We start from the raw sequence: 14,144 nt of genomic DNA on the forward strand, positions 1-14,144 counted from the left end.
ATCCCGACAATGCCTGGAACAGGCAGGGAGAGGTGGTGAGGGAGGAGGGGTTTAGGAAAGGCTCAGGGGAGAGTAGAGGCAAGAAGATGAAATGCAGCCCAGAGCAGCCCTCCACCCTGGGGCCTGAGCAATCGCAACTTGGGGTCCTGCTGCCTCCAGAACTCAGGTTTGGGCCCACCTACAAATCCTACTAATGACAATGGCGACCACGTGTGCCAGTCTCACTCAGTCCTCACAGCGATAGAATAAGGTAAGTGTTCTGATTTCAATTGTATACAGGAGGAAACAGAATCAGAGAGAAGCAAAAAGCTGCCTGAAAAGTCACACGGCAAGTGGTAAAGCCAGGGTTCCAAGCAGAGTCTGACACAAAACTCCACCCTCTGACCGCCATTACTCCATTACTGCATCTGCTGGGATGTTAGGTCACAGGGAGAAAGGAGCCCTTCCTTCCTGATGGCTGCTTGCCTAGCACACACAGCTGTGGCTGGGGGATGGTCGGGAGGGTGCTGTGTGCTGGGCACCCTGAGACACGCTATGGGGACTCTCAGAAGCCTGAGGTGCAGGGGCATTTTTTAAGAGCTTGTGTGCTACTGGGTTCTCCACAGAAGGAGACGTTAGGCAGTGGAAGGCGGATGGCCACTGGGGCCGGGGGTCTCGGGTGGAGAAGGTGGCCAAACAGGGAGGAGAGAGGAGCAGCCTGGACCAGGCTGACGAGGGAGGAAGAGGTGCTGGCTGGCTTTGTCACTGTTGTCTGGGACATGCCTAGGTCAGTGCCTGAGGTTCAAGGACTAGGGGCCATTTCCATTCTGAACAAATAGGGCTGGGCAGGGGGGTGGGGGTGGGCTGGGGTTGGGCTCCTTATGCTTTTTCTTGCTTTTGTGCTGTCAGGAGCTCCTGGCCTCAGATACTTATGGTTTGGTCCTCTTTTCCCGGAAATGATCAGTGATCTCTGAGCAGTACTTGTAAACTTGAGTATAGAAAATGGGATGAGAAGCTTTGACAGTGGAAGAAGCTTCTCTCTGGAGAAACCTCAGGGATCCGGACTGGCATGATGCAGCTTAGGGGGCTGACAGTGTCTAGGGTGCCAAGGGCTGTGACGGTCACAGAAGCTCATGGGTACTGAGTTGATGGACCTGTGATCTTGACCACTGCTCCTGTCCTCCCGTCCCTGCCCATCTGGACATAGAAGGTGTAGTAAGACCCGAGGCCTGGGGCTGAGGCTGAGGGCACTCAGGTGCCACCAGGGAGAAGAACTGGGCCAGGGCTGTGACCCTCATGTCGCCTGGGGCTGCACAAAGATATGGGGCAGCCCAACCTCCCAGAGGAGCCATCTGAGAGGCAGGGATAGTGGGCCTGAGCCACTTTGCAGGGGAGGAGATGGCTTGAGGTTGGGGTGGGTGTGGTGACGAGACAGAAGAGCTTCAGGTTTCTGTTCCCAGAGGACGACTGGTGGCCGTGCTGTGGCCAATGGCCACCAGGGCTGAGGTTGAAGCTGTGCCCACGGCACTACCAGAGGCCTGCAGGGGCAGAGTGTCTGAGCTCTGCAGGCCAGGCTGCCCACTGCCCACCCAGCTGTAGTCACACTGGCCCCGAGAAGGGGAGGGGGTGTCTCCCTCTCTCTCTCAGACACACGCAGAGTCCCGCACACAGATCCATCCTCATCCTCACCCTCCCCGGACGCTCCCTTTCACGCACAAAGCTATATCCAGGTTCTCTGGTCCACACTCCATTCCTCTCCTGGTTTTGCAGCGTCTGCCAGGTTCTGATCCCCAAACTCTCTCCTCTTCTGTCTCTTCCCAACGTGCAAGGGCTGGCAGTGTGTTCAGGTCTCCTCGGGCTTTGGAGGGTTGGTGATTTAACCCAGAACTACAGGTGGGGACACCAGGGGCCTGGACAGTGAGGGGGTGGGGGGGGCAGGGAGCAGGGTGGAAGCCTGGGTTGCTCCCTGTGAGGCTCCCTGTAAGCGGGCTGGGCCACTTCCGCCTCAGGGGCGGCAGCAGCTACTATCTTCACATCCCCTCTCCCAACAAACAACACATCCTCCCTGGGTGCGAGTTCTGACTGAGGTAGCAGGGCGGGCAGGGGGACAGCAGGCAACATGGCAGAGGAGACCTCTTAGTGCAGAAGCAGGAAGGGAGAAGCAGCTGGTACATCTTGGTGTTGAAAATGGACATTCTGGGGGCGCCTGGGTGGCTCAGTCGGTTAAGCGGCCGACTTCGGCTCAAGTCCTGATCTCACGGTCCGTGAGTTCGAGCCCCGCGTCGGGCCCTGTGCTGACCGCTCAGAGCCTGGAGCCTGTTTCAGATTCTGTGTCTCCCTCTCTCTGACCCTCCCCTGTTCATGCTCTGTCTCTCTCTGTCTCAAAAATAAATTTTAAAAAGTTAAAAAAAAAATTAAAAAAAAAAAAAAAGAAAATGCACATTCTGGGAAATAAAAAGGAGCGTTCACTCTTAAATCCGTGCCCAGCTGCCCCCTCCTCAGGTGAATAACAGAGCATTCTGTGGGATTTCTATTTCAAATTCCTCATTTATTTTGACATTCACTTGGTTGTGACTCCAAGTTATCAAAGATGCAGGACAGGAAATGTGCAGCAGGAGCAGTGAAATGGCGGTGGAGACAAGATGGCGGAGAGGACAGGGTGCTCCCAGCCTCTCCTTTTCTTCCTGTTAGGGAACAATTTGAAAGGTGTCCAAAGAGTGTCCCATAGCACAGACTCCATAGCTAAAAAGTGCAGCACAATTGAATGGGTGGGCTTCCTCTTCCATAGGTTAGACCGTCACAGCTACAGGGAGACAGACAGGCAATCTGGAGACTGTGTCCTGTGCACTGTGGGGCTGTGTGGGGAAGGGCCATGGCCCATCATCCCTCCAGTGCCCAAAACCCAGATTTTGGTGTGTAGATTGATAAGATTTAGGCTAAGAAAGCTATAGGAGGAGAGGGGACTGTCTACGATGCTTTTCACTGAGGGACCCCAATAGATCGATGCAAGAAGCAGGTGATAGTTGACTGGGCTGTCTTGATTTCTCCAAAGGCAGGAGGTACAAAGGAGGGACAGCCCTTGCTGTGGCTGATTGGCTGTGAAATTCCCAGGCGGGGAGGCACTGGGGCTCGTCATCGGGAAGCCACAATGGCTGCTAGACCCAGAAGCTCATGTCAAGGGGGTGTACCTGGGCCCAATGAGGACTGCTCAGGGGATGGAGCAGGTTAAAGTTGCTGCCCTAGGCTGGTCCCTCTGGTCTGGGAGAGAGAGCTCATCACCCCCACCCAGAGCTGCCTCCCGATGTTAGGAAATGCTACTGTTTGAAATCACTCAGTAGGATCAGACATGGTTGCTTTTCCCTGACCGTGAAAATCATTTTGCCTGCTAAACCTGTGTTTCACCGTGGTCCTTCAGCCCTCAACACACATCCTTGCACACTGGATCAGGCCGTCGGTAAGTACATCCAGCCCCTGCCAGGGTGAGGGCAAGGAAAGCAGCATAGCGGGCAGGTCTCTTCAGGAAGTCCTGGCTGTTTGGAGTACTAGTGGGCTCTTAGGTCTATCTGGGCAGGTCTCATTTTCCTGGAGAAAATGGGGTCTCGGAGACGACAAATGACTGGCCCTAGAGCTAATGAGTGACCAGAGTGTGTGTGCCAGACCCCCAGGTCCTCTGATTCTTCAGCCAGTGTGCACTAATTACAGAGGAGATGCAAGGTGACAAGTGTCTCCAGACAGAGTGGAGCAAGAAGTGTGGTGAATTCTCTCCCTGCCCCGCTCTCTCCCAGCAGCACCTGGCCCTTTCTCAAATGCAAAATTGGGATTCCAGCAAAGGGGCCAGCTCTTCCCCTGCCCCACCCTCTGCAGCATTCTGTGATGCCACAGTGGTGGGGAGGGGGGTAGGTATGCCCTTAGAAGGGGGGAGCAGCCACCCCTTACTGTAGAGGAAACCAGAAAACCCATCAGGTGCTTTCCTTCAAATGGCATAAGGCCACAGCCTAGTTCTAAGTGGGGACTGAGGGCGGGGCTTGGACAATTAACAGCACCCCCCCCCCCCCCCCCCCGCGCTGGAGACTGGCGTGGGGTTGGGGGGAGCAGCGGTGGGAGGGAAGCAAGCCCGGAATCCATGGAATCCAGCTACCAGGGAATGTCCCCTGGGAGACTCTGCAGGCTCTCCCGACACCAGCCAGCTGGTTGCCGTGGGGACCGGCCACCTTAATCACCTTTCACTCCTGCTGTCTGTGGGTCAGTTCTTCCTTTCTAGCTGGAACATCAGAGACCCTTCCCTCTGCAGTTCCCAAAGGTGGCAAAGCCCCTGGTGTGTGTGTGTGTGTTCTCCACCAACTGGTGGAGAACACACACACACACACACACACACACACACACACCCTCACAACACTGCTCCCGCACGCTGCGCTCAGGGAGGTGGGCCGGGGCCCCAGAGACCATCAGCAAGTAGTTCTCCTTCGCTAAGCTGCTCAAACTCAGCAGCAAAACTTTGAACAAGGTTCTCCGGCAGGGGCAGCTGGTTCCCAAGGCCGAGAACGGGGATCTCCGGGGAGACAAGGCTAGACATGACCCTTTCGGTGCATCCCCCACAAACAACCTTATGCTGTGACCTTGAAAGTCCACTCAACGTGTCCCACGAGGAAGGGGGCCGGTACAGCTGTTGTGTGTTCTGGAATCAATGCCCATTATTGGAGCAGATGCAGAGGCTGCGGCCCTCGTGATGACCAAATACGAAACTAGACCGCGAACTACTTCTTGGATTCCTTGTAGCTCGCGGGTCCTGGGGAGGTCCCCGGAGCACCTCCTTCTCCCTCCTCAGATTCTCACGTCTCCCCTGGCCCTGGGCCCCTTTCTCGTCCATCCCCCAAGGAGTCTGGAGGCCTCTGGGGCCTTTGCTTAGCTTTCCTGGTGCGCCTCCTCCCGCCGTCCACCAAAGCTGGGGGAGCGAGGGGAGCGAGAGCGGTTATGACAGGGCCAGAGCCGGCAGAGGACCGTCCCAGCACGGAAGCCTGCAAAGCCACCCGCTCCACCTGCCAGCCCCCACCTCTGAGCCCCGGGGCCGGGCCCTGCTCTGGTCCTCACTGCACTCAATAGCTTGGATTCCACCGTGGGGCAAGAAAAGCCAAAAAAAAGAAACTGAGACAGTCCTCGTGGGCTGTTGGAGGGGATCACCTGCTGCCCCCATGGCTCCTGCTGGGAGAGCAGCATCGGTACGCGGAGGGGTCAGGGGTGAACGGGGTTACACGTCTGTACTAATAGCCCTTGGATTGGTGAAGGCCTCACGCCCGGAGCCTGGCCACGTCACCGGGTAACTCTGGGGTACTGCCAGCTTGAGGGTCGGGGGTCCCCCTTCCTTGTAGTATGTAGGAGCAAAGGAGAGCCTCTCGCCTCCGCCCCCGTTGGGTACCATGTCAGCCGTCCGTATGTAGAAGGGGGAGCTGTACGGGGAGCAGGTGGTGCAGTGGCCGGATGCCGCCCCACACGGCTGGCCGCAGGGCTCGCTGCTGAGAGGCACCAGGCTGCCTCGGCCGTCCAGGGCTTGGGAGCTACAGGCATTGCAGGTGGGGCCTCTGGGGTGTGTGGGCAGGTCGTGCTCTTCCTCCTCCTCGTCTGCATCCTCGGCCCTGCTCTTCTTGCAGCAGTAATACTGAGGGGAGAGGGGGGAGGGATGCCTGAGGGCTGGATGCTCCCCTTCCAGCACACAAAGGCACCCGCGCCCCTGTCCACGGAGGACCCTGTGCAGAGAGCTTCTGGGTGTCGAGACTAAAATGCAACACCAGACGCCCACGTTCCACCAATACACAGTCCCAGCCTTGCGAGACCAGTACTTTCCCTCTTCCTTCCCCCTGCTTCCCAGCACGTTAGCTCCGGGCTGTGGTTGAGAGAGGCGGGGCGGCAGAGAGGAGGGGCATGTATGTCCTATCGAGGACAGGACCGGGGCAGCTGGGAGCAGTTTTCCGTCCCCCCAGAAGGATGCCCTTCCCACCACTCCTGAAAGCTCAGACACGCAGGACACATAACACAGTGACCCAGCATCTTCCCAGCACACTGCCTTTGGGGACCCCAAAGTGTACAGGGTGTGGGGGCTGCATGGCTCCCTCTGGCCACCCCCAATTCCCAGCCCCCTTAACTTATGCCTCCCACATTCCATGGCTTTGGGCTTTGTCACCCTCCAAGTGGGCCCCCCGTTTCTCCCCCCGGTGCCCCCGGGGACTGACCTGGAGTCTACAGTAGCACAGGACGGCGATGATGCAGAGGAGAATGACCGTAGCTAGGATTCCGCCAGTGATCACAACTGTTCCCGCTGTCATCCGCCCGATGCCCCATCAAACTCTGCAAAGATGGGTGCGGAGAGGTGAGGGGCGGCCGCACTGGCCGTGGGGCGGGGAGGCCTCCTGGAACTTTCTACACAGTTGGAGGCTGGGCGGACCTGAGGGCAGCTGGAATAGGAGGGGCCCCAGGGACTTCCTGTGCCTGGGCCAGCCGGACCTGAAGGCCTACGGCTGCAGGAGGGAAGAGAGGAGGCAGAGTGCTCACTGAGGACATAATTCTGCTCTCTGCTTCTGTTCAAAGGATCTTGCTGTCTTTCTCTAGTTCTCTTCTCCTTCTCTACACACTCACCCCATGACTCCAAGACATAAAGACAACGGCTTCCTCTCCTGAGGGCTTAGTCTGTGGCACTGCCCTAAATTTTCCCTGGCTGTCTCCGTTAATCCTCAAAATACCTCTTGGGATAGTTATCCATTATCCCCGTTTCACACACGGTGAACCGAGGCTTTGATTGGTTTGGCTGAGATCCTGTCCAGCCTGGTTCACCCCTGACGCCATGCTCTTGATCCCTGCCCTCCAGGATACAAACAGCAGACTCCTGAGCCTTTGACCCAGGTGGAGGGGACAGGGTCCGAATGTGAAAAGTTCTGCCCGGTTCTGCCCTGGCTCAAACCCACACTCCTTTCGGGGCATCTCTCCTCTCTTTCCAACTCTTATGGAAAACAAGGGCAAGGTAAGCCCAGGGGGAGTGGGCAACGGGCAGCATTCTGGCTCCCGGAAGCTGGCGGCGAGGCCAGAGGACGGGTCCTGCTAATGCGGATAATGGGCCAGGGGTGAGCTCTGGACGTGAGGCTGTGTGGCCTCAGGCAGACTCCCTTTCAGGCACTGAAGGGGGACTTCCCGCCCTCGCGGGCACTTGGGGACCACGGCTGGCCCTGCTAATGGAGCGGGATGGTGGGAGGAGACTCGGCATCTTGAGGAAGGAAGAGTGACCATGAGCACTTACGTTCAGTAAAGGGAACAGTGACCTGCAAGACAATAAAAGGGACAGAGATGTTGGAAGAAGTGTTACCCCTGAAAAAGGCCCCAAGGGTTAGATCGGTCCCTAAGGCCCCCCCTTACCTCACCTTGCTTTCCCCTCTGTGTGGTCCACCACCGAGAAACCCACACGTCCCCAGCCCGGTCTCCAGCTATGCCTCCCACTACTGATAGGTGGACGCTTCACTCGCACGTCCCTCTGGTATCTCACACTCAACTGTGACGGCCTAAGTCATCACCCTCTTTCCAGAGGGCTGCTCCCACCTCTAGCCTCTCACCAGGGCTGCCACGAGGGGCCTGGAGGGATGTTCGTCACTCAAAGGGCAAGTGGGGCCGGAACGCAAGCTGCGGTCCCCTGAGGAAGGTGTAGGCCCTGCCGTGTTCACCGGCGGAAGGAGCGCTTCCTCCTCACCCAGGTCCCTCCTGCCCCCCACCGTCATGCACCCTGACATGCTTTGCCCTGCCCCGGTTCCCTGCGTGCTCACCACCAATTTATCTTCCCTCCCCACCTCCCACTGCCCCCCTATGTGAATCTTCCGTCCACCAGGAAGGCCCAGTTCCTAAGAAGCTTAGAGCCTCGTGATGAAAAGACACTTCACATACTGGATGATACGGTGTAAGACACACAGACCAGGGGCTGTGGGGACACAGAGGAGGGAGCGGCTAACTACTCGGGGAAGGTTCCCTGGAAGATGTTACACTTGAGCTGAGTCCTAGAAGCCGACAGGGAGCTTGTCCAGTAGACAAGTGCAGAGGGCTGGATGAACAGCCCAGGCATGTGAACGACCACAGGGGGTTCCAGGACCTGTAGCGAATCTGCAAAGGCTTAGGCAGGGTAGGCAGGAAGTGGGAGAGGCTGTGAGCCAGGCAGGGAATTGGCATTTAACTCTCTTCGAGGCGAGGGGGTTTCCTGAAGAACTCTGGGTAGAGGAGTGCATGAACCCGCTTTCTCCACCTGTTTAGATCCTACCCACCATCCAGGGCTCTGAGAGACCTCCCTGACCTCCCCATAGTGGTGTTCTCTCTCTAGACTCCTACTGCAAAGCCTTTCCATGGGCCACTTTTTTTTTTTAAGTTTATTTATTTATTCTGAAAGAGAGAGAGAGAGAGAGCAAGCAGGGGAGAGGTGGAGAAAGAGGGAGAGAGAGAATCCCAAGCAGGCTCCGCACCAGCAGCACAAAGCCCAATGAAGGGCTCTAACTCACAAACCACGACATCATGACCTGAGCCAAAATCAAGAGTCAGATGGTTAACCGACTGAGCCACCCAGGCTCCCCTTCCATTCATTGGCCACTTTTCTTTTTCTTTTTTTTTTTTTTTTTTTAATGTTTATTTTTGAGAAAGAAAGAAAGCACGAGCAAGGGAGGGGCAGAGAGAGAGGGAGACACAGAATCTGGAAGCAGGCTCCAGGCTCCGAGCTGTCATCACAGTGCCTGACGCGGGCTTGAACCCAGGAAGTTTGAGATCAAGACCTGAGCAGAAGTCAAGCTTAACCGAGCTAGCCGCCCAGGCTCCCCCATTGGCCGCTTTTCAAATCTTGTCCCGGTAAAATGCTTGTCAAGTTTCACATGGGAACATCTTAACTCCTCCAGTACTTTAGAAGTCCTTTGGGATCAGGAGCTGTGTCCCCTACTGCTTCCTACGCCTGCAACATTGTACACAGTGCGGGGTGCCAAGTGGGTACTTGATAATCACCTCGCAGTGCAGCGTTTCCTTCATGGGCCTGGCAGTTATGACTCGGACCTACCACCAGGGGGCAGCAAGTTGTATCTCTCGGCTCGCTTCCCATTTTCAGACCTGAGCATCACTGTTCCAGACCAAGTTGACTTTGCCCAGATGCACGGTGGGCCATGCTTCAGGGCTTCACTGGGCATTCGCTGGGTTTGGGGGCGGGCGGCGGGTGAGGAGATGAACCTCAGCTTTAGGAGAATGTATGTGCCCTCATTACAACATCAGTCCACTTCCCCTGCTTCCCCTGCTTGCTCACCAGGGAGGGCTGTTGAAGAGACAGAGGCCTGTGGAGTGACCTGAAGTTGGAGGCAGCAGTGACCCACTCTACCTGAAAGTCTCGGCCTCGTCCCCTGGGATGAGCTGAGCCCGTTTTAGGATACGGCGAATTATGAAGCTATATAAGAACAGTGCCCTCCCCTCCTTCTGACCTCCACGCCTGGCCTCCCCTCTCTCAGTACCCTGATGCTGTACGGCACAAGTGACCTGGAAACGGGGAGCATGGCAGGGCAGGCAGAGGCGCACATCTGAAGACCCATCTGAGGTCCAGCTGTGCCATTTAGCAGCCACCCCATCTTCGAAACTGACCTCCTTTCTCGCTTGTAAAAGAAAGATTAAAAAAAAAAAAAAACTCAGCTTACAAGCATGACTGTGAGGAAAAAGTGAGATTCATGTGTGCAAGAGTCCCTTGGAAACTCCAAAAGATCCTGCAAACACAGCTATTTGAGGGGAAAAAGAAGGCCCAGATGTTGTCTGTGTCTGATTAAATCTGGCCTTAAAATCATAAGCCACGAAGGCACAGATAAAGGGCGGGCAGGGAACGAGCCAGGTCCCAGCCACTCTCCCTGAGGGCCCCCTACTAATGGTACAATTTGGCATTGAAATTCCCATAACCAGTGGCTCCTATTATTTCCGGTGGGTTCAGGTTCTCTCTGCAACTCGATGCAAAGGACAGCACTCTACAGTCTACAAGTGTGCTTCCATTTACGGCCCCTCCTGCAATAGGCAGGCTCTGAGATGGCCGCTGGCAGCCATGCCTCGGGTAGTCGCCTTCCCTAGAGGGTGGGTGCCCTCTGTGACTTACTTCTAACCAAGAGAACACAGCAAAGATGACGGGATGTCGCTTCTGTGAATAGATTATGTGGCATTCTGACTACCTTCTTGCTAGCCAACTCCTTCCCTTGCTGGTTTGGACGCAGCACGTCACCATGCTGGGAGGCCCATGTGGCAAGGAACAGAGGATGGCCTCTGGCCCTCAGTCCAATGACCTAAATGGAACTGGAAAATCGCACAAGTGAGAGTGGAAGCGGGTCCTTCCCCAGTTGAGCTTTGAGATGAAACTGTAGCCCCAAGACGCCTGAATGCAGCCTTATGACAGACCCAGAGACAGGAACCCGCTAGCCACGCCTGGATCCCTGACCCACAGAAACTGCAAGGTAATCAGTGTGTGTTGTTTCAGCTGCTAAGTTTGTAGTAGTCCCATTGTACAGCGAGAGATAACTAATACACCTCAGCACCACGCAAAAACCCCACATGCAGGAGAGGAAGCCAGACCATTAAATAAATGATGTGCCTAAAGTCAAGTGTCTGAGTCAGGACCCAAGGGCCAGTGCCATAAAGTCTCCATAATACCCAGCTGCCTTCTGAGGAACTTCCAAAGGACAGGAGAAAGAGGTCCCCTCCCGGGGCCTAGTGGATCTGAACAGATGGGTTCAGTGGTGGCCAAGTCAGGGACCAAGGACGGCCAAAGAGGACAGACCTGTTGCCCGCTAAAGACTCCCAGGCCTGCCCTCTGTGACCAGGACTTTCTGGACTTCCTCCCCAGGAACACCCCTCGCTACCCAGGGCCCGGACACCTTCTCCTGGGGACAGAGGGTTAGCCTGAGCCACACACTCACGTGAAACAGCTGGGGCAGCAATGGCTCAGTCACACAGGCTGTGCCTGAGCAGACAACGGTTGGGGGTGCGTCATGGCCAAGGACATCAGTTCCTGCCAGAGGAGAGAGCGGAAGATCAGTGAGAGCTGGAGAGAGAGGCCAAGAGGACGAACTGACCCCAAGATTCTGAATGGACACCCCCCAGAGGGCCTTGGCTCTCGACCTCCATGGCTGCCTCAGTCTCTGAGGCTCCTAGCCCAGGAGCCCGAGGACAGACCTGTAAGGCCACATCCTATCCCGTCTTTGTTTGCTGCCCTCAGCGCTGCTGTCCGGACCCCGCTGGCCAACACAGGACACTGGGCACGAGCTCCTGCCTATTCTGGGAAGTGAGGCTCAATGGGGGGCAGGGAGTCGCTCACGCTCCTGGAGAATTCTGGGCTGTGCCCTGGAGAACGTGTCCTTGTTGCCTGCACGGCTGGTCCTTTTCTCCACGGCCCCACACACTCTTCCCCATACCCTTCCCCACTCTTCCCTGGGCCTGCCCATATTCCCAGTGCCCAGAGCCACACACTCCTTCCTCTTACTCCAATATCCTGACCTCCCCCAGGACAACATACCAACTGGACGGTCGGATGAGCAAGTTCACGCTGGTGGGCTGATGGAGAAGGGGGAAGCAGGATCCTACCAGGACATTTAGGAATCCAGTCTAGGCTAATTACTGGGGCTCCCTTCAAACGAAAATTCTCTAAATTATTTACAGGGGAGTCTGGGACCGAGAGTACAGGAGTGGGGAGAGGAAGGATGCCCTCTGGGGAGGCTTAGCCCTGTTCATTGTCCTGAGGGGGAAGGCCCCACTGGGTGTCTTTGTATTGGGAGGGAACCCAGCTGTTAAGTGGACCCACAGCATCACCTTCCACAGGGGATGGGCTGGCCTCCTCGGGGTTCTCTGCCTCAGCCAGAAGCTGGGGGTCAAAGGGCAGACATTAGCATGCCTCCGGGCCCTGTGCTCATCTGAGTTCAGCTGGTGTCAGGAGCAGATTTCTGGGAGAAGTTGAGAAAGGCAGATGTTCACCTCCAGACTCAACCCATCCCCTCCTTCACCTCCCTTCTAGGTCTAGGCCTTACTGCCTGGAATCTGCCTGGAATGTTTCAGGCACCCCGGCTTTCTTTTCTCAAAGATGCTCTCACTCTCACTAATACGGAAATCACAGGTAGCTGGATGTCAGAGTGGGACTCTTCTTAAATTTTTTTTTTAATGTCTATTCGGTTTTGAGAGAGCGCAGTGGGGGAGGGGCAGAGAGGGGAGGACAGAGGATTCAAACGGGGCTCTGCACTGGCAGCAGTGAGACTGATGTGGGGCTTGAACTCAGGAACTGCGAGATCATGACCTGAGCCGAGGTCGACGCTCAACTGACTGAGCCACCTAGGCGCCCCCTTATCTAAGTCTGATTGAGATGCCAATTGATAGAAATCAGAAGACTAAAGTAAGGTTGGGACAGGTCCCTCTTCCCTGGCCGAGAGCAGGGAAGTGTACATGGGAATGTCAAAACGTCTGTTTCAGGATCCAGGAAACTTTCTCCCACTTTGTAGAATACAGATGGGCCAAAAATTTGGAGAAGATTTGGTGCAGAAGATTTCCTTGACAAGAGCTGTTGCTGAGCCACGAAATCTTCACTCTAACCCCCAAGGGGCGGGGCCGAGGGGCAGGCAGAGGTTGGCTGTCCTGCGTCCTGTCCAGTAGGGCCACCTGGAGGCACGAGAAAAGCCCAGTCCACCAGGCTGGAGCTGGACATCCTGACGCCCGGGGGCTGGGCAAGGAGTCGCAAGGGCCTCCTGGGACAGAGAGATGTGTTTGCCTGGGGTAAAGGGGCTGCCGGAGAGAGGGGCCCAGCAGGGACCCTCAGAAGTGCCCACAAAAAACATCCACAAAAGCAAGAGCCCAGGAGGCTTCCCGGGATCTCTAACCAGTAAGAACTCCCCATTTCAATCTGGCAGCTAGTGAAACAGCAGCTCTTGGGGGCAGCGGGAGGAAGGCAAGAGGTGGGGGAGTGTGACAGCAGAGGGACACGGCCCATCTCCCCAGTTGCTTCCAACCCAAAGCAGATCCAAACTGGCAGAAAGGAGGAGCATAATACTGTCAATTGTTCAATGATTCCAATTTCTAAGTTGAGTCTGTAGCTACAGCTGAGAGGCACCACAGATTATCACCTAAGAGTGGGTGACCAGCAATGGGACTGGCCCAAGTTTTTATCTAGGGGCAGGGGGAGATTTCTTCCACTGAATACATTTTAACATGAAGGGATTCTCAAAGGGAAAAAAAAAAAAAAAAAGCCAAAGTTGTTCGTTGAGCACAAATCACGCAATATGCACGTTTAACCTATTAGTTATTGACAGAAAAACACATGGAAATGGAAGGACTCTAAGGGATCTGGCCCGGTTTTCTATTTTCTAGATGAAGAAACCAAGTTCAGAGAGGACAAGTGACTGGCTTAACCACACACAGCAAAATAGAGGTGGAGCAGGAGAGGCACTGGGAGTGGAGCCTCCTGGCCCCAGGCCAGGGCCCTGCCATTAGGCTGCTGTCTCTCCTTCCAGAAGATCTGCACTAACTACACCAGGAGCTACGGTGTCCTGAGGCAGGGTCTCTCAAATCAGCTTGACGGTAACAATCACCTGAGTCGGGTGTTAAAAGACGGAGAGTCCAGACCTACCGAGGCATCTCCAGAGGAGGGGCTCGGGGACCTGCCTTTTTCACAGGTTTGAGTCTTCCCATCTGGCCCTTTTAGGAAATGATGTAGGAACGAAGGTCTTTGGGAGGACTTCAGGCAGCAGGCAGCAAGGAGGCAGGTGACTTTGCAGAGTCTGTAGCATCATCTGACGCCCATAAGATTGGCTCCGGATTCTGTGTCCTTTGGGCAAGTGGGCCAGGAGGCAGGAGGAAGAGGGAGGTGCGGAAGAACCAGGGTACCTGGCAACCCTGGGTGGGGTGGGGCCAACAAAGACGCCAGGGTGGGGGATCTTAAAGGCCATTCTTCTGGTAGAGGCCGGTGGGGGGATTAACGGCCAACCTGATAGGACGTGTTGGGAAGTGAGTGTCCCACTCCTCACAAGGCCAAGTGCCTGTGCTGTGTCTGAAGGGCCCCTGCCCTGAGTGACTTCAGCTCACTGACGCAGGGTCACCTCCTCGCAGCCTGAGCGATGCTGGCAGGAGACGCGCGGCCACAGCTGGCAGCCGTACATGTAATT

The 14,144-nt window shown here is 55.9% G+C and overlaps 1 protein-coding gene across 2 annotated transcripts in view; it reads right to left on the reverse strand.

Annotated features, from left to right (window-relative positions):
• Positions 1-2,506: 2,506 nt before the first annotated feature.
• The window catches only part of LOC112857899 (protein FAM163A), a 79,828-nt gene continuing 68,190 nt past the window's right edge, over positions 2,507-14,144 (reverse strand). For both annotated transcript variants that reach the window (XM_086693818.1, XM_086693817.1), the window contains exons 2-5: positions 10,920-11,011; positions 7,262-7,283; positions 6,204-6,318; positions 2,507-5,632 (exon numbers count right to left, since the gene is read on the reverse strand). In XM_086693818.1, coding sequence (XP_086549944.1) covers positions 5,225-5,632; positions 6,204-6,296 — 501 coding nt within the window. In that variant the 5' untranslated portion in view covers positions 6,297-6,318; positions 7,262-7,283; positions 10,920-11,011 and the 3' untranslated portion in view covers positions 2,507-5,224. The remainder of the gene's footprint in view (positions 5,633-6,203; positions 6,319-7,261; positions 7,284-10,919; positions 11,012-14,144) is intronic.

Source organism: Puma concolor, chromosome E4 (assembly GCF_028749965.1).
Source record: "Puma concolor isolate L17-30 chromosome E4, mPumCon1.1.hap2, whole genome shotgun sequence".
NCBI classification, from domain to species: domain Eukaryota; kingdom Metazoa; phylum Chordata; class Mammalia; order Carnivora; family Felidae; genus Puma; species Puma concolor.